The sequence below is a fragment of the Cibotium barometz genome, chromosome 65, assembly GCF_041138505.1.
Source record: "Cibotium barometz isolate CiBa-2024 chromosome 65, ASM4113850v1, whole genome shotgun sequence".
Lineage (NCBI taxonomy): Eukaryota > Viridiplantae > Streptophyta > Polypodiopsida > Cyatheales > Cibotiaceae > Cibotium > Cibotium barometz.
In genome coordinates this window covers 4,782,103-4,789,163 of record NC_141110.1, presented here as the reverse complement: position 1 = coordinate 4,789,163, position 7,061 = coordinate 4,782,103, and the positions used below count along the sequence as shown (strand labels likewise).

The 7,061-nt window shown below is 41.8% G+C and overlaps 1 protein-coding gene across 1 annotated transcript; it reads right to left on the bottom strand.

Moving 5' to 3' along the window:
• Positions 1-244: 244 nt before the first annotated feature.
• Positions 245-1,443, bottom strand: LOC147602859 (uncharacterized). The gene is made up of 7 exons (XM_086797212.1): positions 1,338-1,443; positions 1,114-1,249; positions 957-1,028; positions 725-877; positions 555-623; positions 399-464; positions 245-302 (listed from the first exon to the last, which is right to left on the bottom strand). Exons 1-7 carry the CDS (start codon positions 1,441-1,443, stop codon positions 245-247), a joined length of 660 nt encoding a protein of 219 aa, XP_086653338.1.
• Between the last annotated feature and the right edge of the window lie 5,618 nt (positions 1,444-7,061).

Genomic DNA, 7,061 nt, shown 5'->3' with positions numbered 1-7,061 from the left:
GAGGAGGGAGGAAGTTTTGGCCTGCTCTTCTGCTACAACAAAACAAAGATGAACAAAAGGCAAGGGAGTTAGGGGTATGCCGAGGAGGAGGATCGTAACAGATCAAGGGTGATGATTATCAGCATTGTCATAGTTCAATGTATTACAACAAACAGTTTCTCTGTTGTGTTGGCATACGGTCAGGCTTGTACAATTTCTTGGACAACATGCGTTCAGCTTGAGGCAAGACAATTCATGTCATTGCTTAGCAAGGTTTGTTGATAGGTGGGCCACCGCACAGATCCGAATTCCCAGGATAAAAACTGCAGCCAAAGTCATAGTTGTAAGTAGGATATAAATGATATGTGTGTGTGTGTGTGAGAGAGAGAGAGAGAGAGAGAGGCTCAGAGATTTGTAACCTGTCGAGGTTGTAGCGGCTGAAGGTTGTGGGCAAAAAACCGCTGAAGTCATTGCCGGAGACGTTGCTGGTCAGGCATAACGAGTACATATGTAACACATGGCTTAATCAAAGAAACATGCACACCTTGGAGAAAGTAGGATAACAAGGAGCTTACAAATTGACAAGGTCGATTATGCCTATGGTTGCAGCAATGGTTCCGTTAAGGCGGTTGTTGTGGAGGCGCCTGTGCAATGCGAAACCCCCATACAGAGTCACATCGACGAGTGAAAACATACAGAGGCTCATGAGTGGGAGCATAGAAATGTAACCAGGAGGAGGTCTTACAGGAACTTGAGGTTGTGGGGTTGTTCAAAGTGGTCGAACTCCTGTGGAATGGGTCCCGTGAACTGGTTGTCGTAGAGATCTAAGGATCTCAGCGAGTGCAAGTTGCCAAGCTCAGAAGGGAGAGGCCCGCTCAGCTTGTTTTTGTACAGGTGACTGCAGTGCAGTCCTCGATGTCAACGAATTGGAGCAGAATGAGCATCATCCAGTAAATGAAGAATTAAAATCTACATACAGATCTTGCAATGCGTCCAGGGTCCCCAACTCCGGTGCCAACGTGCCCGAGATCCCCTCGTCGCCCAGATCTCTGCAAGTTAACAGAACAAATTATCTCAAATCAGACGACTCTCTACCTCCGAATTGCAACCACAGGGCGCGGGTGTCAAACGCACAGCCTAATCACGCGATTGTTGTCGTCGCAGGTCACGTGGAACCACGTGCACGGATCCACTAGGGTCGGGTCCCAGCTCGCCAGAACGTTGTCGGGATCATCTGTGATGCGAGCCTTGAACGCCGTCAGCGCGTCCACTGCACCATGCAAAATAACTACATTACATAACGGCAACGGCAATAGCTTATTATATGACAGCTTGCAGGTTTAGATGACTAGCCCTACTATCACTGGAACTCGCCGAAGGGAGAACACTCGCAGACGAGAGCAGCAAATATAAAAGAACGGCGCAGGCGCATTTGGAAGTGGACGATTCTGCATTCGTAGCCATCTTCAGTTCTGTAGTGAAGACGAAGAGAGTTATCCCCTTTGTTTTATCTGTGCTGCGGCGCGGAGTCGGCGGACGACTCGGAGTCGATTATTACAGTTTTTGATGGGTCTTTGAGTTTTTTATTTTTTGTTTTTATGCTTTTGCAATAAAAGGAACAAATAGATAAATTTATAGATAGCTTAGTAAGTATATGGTATTTTGTAATTAATGAACCCAGCGTGGAGATAATTTATTAATTGTGAGATTAAGACTTTGTCAAGACCTCACTTAGAACTTGATTGTGAGGTGTGGATGGAAGAGAACAATCATGTACATATTATGTACCATTGTCACATAGAAACTGGTATCCCTACATGTGGAAAGCACATGCCACCATGGACAGCACCCACAAAAAGTTGCAATCAAAATTACAATGGCTACAAAGCACATAGATTTAGTCTATTTTCTGGGTAGTTAGTTTGCTACATATGAGAAGGTTACCAAAAAACTAGTCCAACTTGAGCTTTTTTTGTGTAATTAACATAACCTATTTTGGGCAAGACTTCTCGTCCAACTTGAGCTTTTTTCATGTAATTACTATGGCCTACTTTAGGCGAAACAAGTAGCAATGAATAGGCCGAAGTTGTTATCACCATACCATGTATACAAAATACTATTTGTTGCTCTTCATAGAAAGTTTGTTTTTTTTGTTTACAACACATCTCATAGCATGTATGCTGATCTCACATATGTTATGGGTCCATAGTCTTTAATTACGCTAGTATGACATAGGTGATGGGTGCACACTCTTAAGCCGTACACGCCTAGAGTCTTATTCATAGTGCCCTTTCCTCTTAGAATTGAGGCTTTCAGTTTATAAGATGTAGGAACTTGTAGTGAAAGCAGTGAGAATGAATCAACAAGATAGCAAAAGCATAGAAAAATATTTCAACAGGAAAACTACCAAGTATATAACTTGAGAATGGGAATGATTCTAGAGAGCTGAAAGGGCCCTCACACATATAATGGCATGTCAAGAGATGTTAACCATGATGACAAGATCGAGGGTTATAAAGAGCGTTCTCTTGATTTTACCAAAAAAAAGGGAGAACCTTGCATATGTCTCGATTTGCTTTAGGAGAAAGAACAAGCGATGAATATATTGAATTTGTGACCACCATACTATGCATATGTCTCGATTTGTTTAATTTAGGAGAAAGAAGATGCAATCAATATATTAAAGTTGTGACCACCAATGTTTTGTTTATAACACGTCTCCGACTCACTAGATCTATAACATGTATGCTAGGCTAACATGGGTTATGCACCCACGTAGCCATGCAAGTAGTACCCTAGTCTACTAACACGTGTTATGGGTCCACACTCTTCAGCCAAGCAAGCCTAGGTCCTTACTCATACTACGTGTTCACCTTAGAATGCAACCTTTGACTTGTAATAACTACATTACATAATGAAAAAGTATACATGTTTACTGCTAAAACATGCTCATGTAAATCTTCAAAGAAATCAAGGCAGAGAGAAAGGCTAGAAGTAAGCATGGCCGGCAGAGGGTTGGTTGCTGTAAGAGTCTCTCATGTATATCTCTAAATATTTGCAATGAATAGATCCATCCATGCCAAGATTCATGGACAACGATAAGGATGAATGGATTCTGTCACATGTGCAGTCACATGTGCAATGCATTCAGAAGATGGATTCTGTCACATGGATGGCAGAGGGTTGGTTGTTGTAAGAGTCTCTCATGTATATCTCTAAATATTTGCAATGAATAGATCCATCCATGCCAAGATTCATGGACAACGATAAGGATGAATGGATTCTGTCACATGTGCAATGCATTCGGAAGATGGATGAGTCCATGTACAAAAAGGTCATTGCATTTTTTCTTCTTAGCAATCTGCATTGGATAAGTAGATTGACATATGTAAGGATGTAAGAAACAGATTGATAGAGATTAACACAGACACATGGCATACCCATCTAGCCTAGTGGTTCTTCTAAAGGATTATAATATTTAATGGCTTCGAGATACTCTAGAACAAGTTGGAAAGGTAGAAGAGAAAATTACAAAAGACGAATAGGATTATGCAAGGGGTTGCAACTACTAAGTAAAGATGTTTTATTTTACTAATATACATACGTTTTGATAAATTTTATAGAGATTTAAAAAAACTAACATATATAGTGTTTTGATCGTGTTGAAGGTGTAATTGACTTGTGAGTACACTTCTTGGAGAGTTTTTGCTTTAATTTTACACATTGCCTAAACTACCTTAACTCAAGGCTTCTCAATGGATTATAAGTCTTATTTGATTCTATCCATCTATTTAATAAGTTATGCATTATAAGAGTGTCGATCTATAGCTCTAGGGTGAGAGCAAGGTAAGGTGGAACCAAAAGCTATGTCCTTGACACTACTTTTCTTTTGTGATTTAGGGTACTTAGATTACAAATCCACATGAGGTAATGTGGTTTTAAGACTTCTTATACCTTCAAAGCTCTACAAACACTCTTATAACTCTTAAATCAAGTTAAGGTGGACCACTTCAAAGGTGCTTTTTAAAATGCAAAAAAGTTGTGTAAGTGGTCCACCTTACCCTGATTTCCCCCTCTAGTTAAAACTCACCTTGTCACTCCACCTAATTTGTAGTAGATGGCATTTTGAAATCCCTTGTCTCCACACCTACCGATTGATATTGGAATTATGAATTGTATTCAAGTTATGAAAATCAATTTATAGAAAAGAATTAATCGTCTATAACATCAACAGGAAAATGTTGAGCAACATATATAATTATCTATATACCTGCATCATCTTGTGCCAATCATCTAATTTAAGACCATTAAATTGATAGTTAGTATTCTTATTCTTTGGGCTAGTAAACGCACCCTTTAGTTAGTGCATTACACTGGTTGGTGATTCTTGACATTAGTTTTCCTCATTCTTGACATTAGTGCATTATAGCCCCATCCGTAAACATGATGTTGCAACAAAGGAATTTTTGAATTTTAAATCCTCTTACAGGATTACATGCATCCGGCTAGGAGAAAATAGCTAGATCCGTGCTAATAGCCACGTGCATAACATGTTCATAGCCACGTTGGAGTCTACACAAAAGAAAAGGGGGGATAGAATGGAGGAGAGAAACAGATCAAACTTGCTTTTCTCTCTCCCATTATATCCCCCCCATTCACAAAAAAACTAACATATGCATGAAAAATACACATGTATATGAGAAACAATATACATTGACAATATATTATAAAAAGTTTCATTCAAAAATACAAACATATATTGAGAAAAGTCCACATCAATAAGAAGAATATGACGTTCTAGCAAGGATTGTGACTAGGGAACAATCCCAATAAAAGCAGGATAAGGCTACTCCTAAGTCTACCACACCGAAGCATTGAAAACTTCCAAGCTGAGTCCTCAAAACAAGACACAAGGCTAGGATTGTTAAAATATCATGCTTAAATAGTGTTGCGGACATTGATGACCTACTTGGGTGATAGTTTCCACACTTATGCCATTGGCATGGTTAGTGAGCTTATGATTGATATGCCACCACAGGATGATAGGCTGTGTGTGATAGCCATTTTTGAGTACTAGAGTCATGGCGTAGCTATAGTGCTAACTTGAATAGTCCAGTTCACACTACGGACAAACCATTATATGTTATTATAGGAGAGTACTTTCCCTTATAGTATATACTCTTATCTTTTATTGTGTAACATATCCATTGTAAATATAGCACATTAATAATAATATATCGTATCCTTTAAAAGTATAGCTCAGGCAGTTCATTATGGTTGCATTTAACTGTTTTTTTCCTTGAGAAGATGTTATTTTCTTGCGATTGTTGCAAATTAAGAACCTTTTACTCAGGCAATGAGAAAACTAAGTTTAAATTTCAAATCTTAAGTACGGTAATACCTCTAATAAGGCTTTTTTCGGGATAGAAACGGGTAATCGAAGTGGCATAAATCAACCCATCGAATTTTAAGTACGGTAATACCTCAAATAAGGCTTTTTTCGGGATAGAAACGGGTAATCGAAGTGGCATAAATCAACCCGTGGAATTTTGAAATCTGGCGGGCTTCAAACCCAAATTTGGCAGCATTCCATATGCACAAATGACGGATGGAAAGGGCCCACAAGATCCAAAGGCAATCTTGAACAATTTCTCCAAAATAATCCAAATTATCTTGAGACGATTGAACGGATGCCCTGAGCACGTGTGGTGGTCCTTGCCAATGACCCTTGCGTAGATGACATACAATGCCTATGAACACCTTTCTTAAACTCCAGAGAGCTCAATTCTGGCCAAATTATGCATGCATGTATCCAATGTTGGACTATATATAGCTCACCCTGTGTCACATAGGCTGTAATGCCTGTGACAAACGGCAAACTAGATGGCTAGACAAGGCTTTAGCGTCAACACCTCGGCCAGAGCGTCGAGGATGTGGCCATCTGGGGTTAAGTGGAAGAGGATGCCCATGCGGAGTCATGGGCGGCCAGGCTAGTCTGGACGGTAGGCCACACACTATATAGCCTGGGGGATGAGGGGCAATCCTCATTCTTCCTTTATGGCTGGCTGGTGAGAGCTCTAGAGGCCACCGTCCTCTCTTGTGGTAGCACCCGTAGTGGCACTATAGATATCTAAAATTGGTATCAGAGCTTGGCGTTGGGATCGCGAGTGGCGTGCGAAGCGGGCCCAGCCGTTTAATGATTGGCTCTCAATCAAAATTGGGGTATCCCAAGGGTCTTCATCATCTTCTACAGCAAGAAGACGTGTACAGAAGAAGAAGTTGGCCATAGCTGGAAGGAAGGGTTTTCTCTCTCTCTCTCTCTCTCTCTCTCTCTCTCTCTCTCTCTCTCTCTCTCTCTCTCCCCCTTCCACACACCCAAGCTCTCCATTGCAAGAGGTAAGCAATTTCTGTGTTTTTTGCTTTGGAGCTTGTCTGTGGGAGAAGAGGTCGATTGTGCATTCACAATGGGAGAAGAGGTTGCCTGTGTGTGTGGGAATCTTAAGAGGTCGATTCTGTGTGTTGGGAACCTTGTAAGGGCGGCTTGCGTGGCCACAGGCTAGCACCGACAGCTAGCCCACAGGCATGGCCAGCCAGTTAGGGTAGCGCCGATAGCCAGCCCACAGGCGCGGCGAGCCAGGTTAGTGCCAATGGCCCGCGCGGCCAGATGCACAAAAAAAACAATTAAAAAAAAAATTAAAATCCAACACCAGGGTGGTTCTCACCACACAGGTTCCCGCGGGGGAAAATTTATAGCAAGGGGATGTCCCTGCATATATTTTTGGGGGGAGAAAAAGTTTTACACACCAGGGGCTGGTTCCCATAGTGGGATGGTATTTGTATTTGGGACATATGTTTCGGTGAAGCTATTTCTGCAGAGGGACACACGAGACTTGATGACCGTCGCCTGCCCGACTGTTGTCCGTTCCGGAGTGTGCTCGTCGCTCACGCGTGATCCGCCACCAGCACCCTCCTCGTCTGTTGACCCCGCCTTAGGACCCAGGGAGCCTGCAATGGCCGCACTAGCAGATGACTCCTTTTTGGCTGATGAGCCAAATGACATGAACACCGACGTCGCCGAGGGG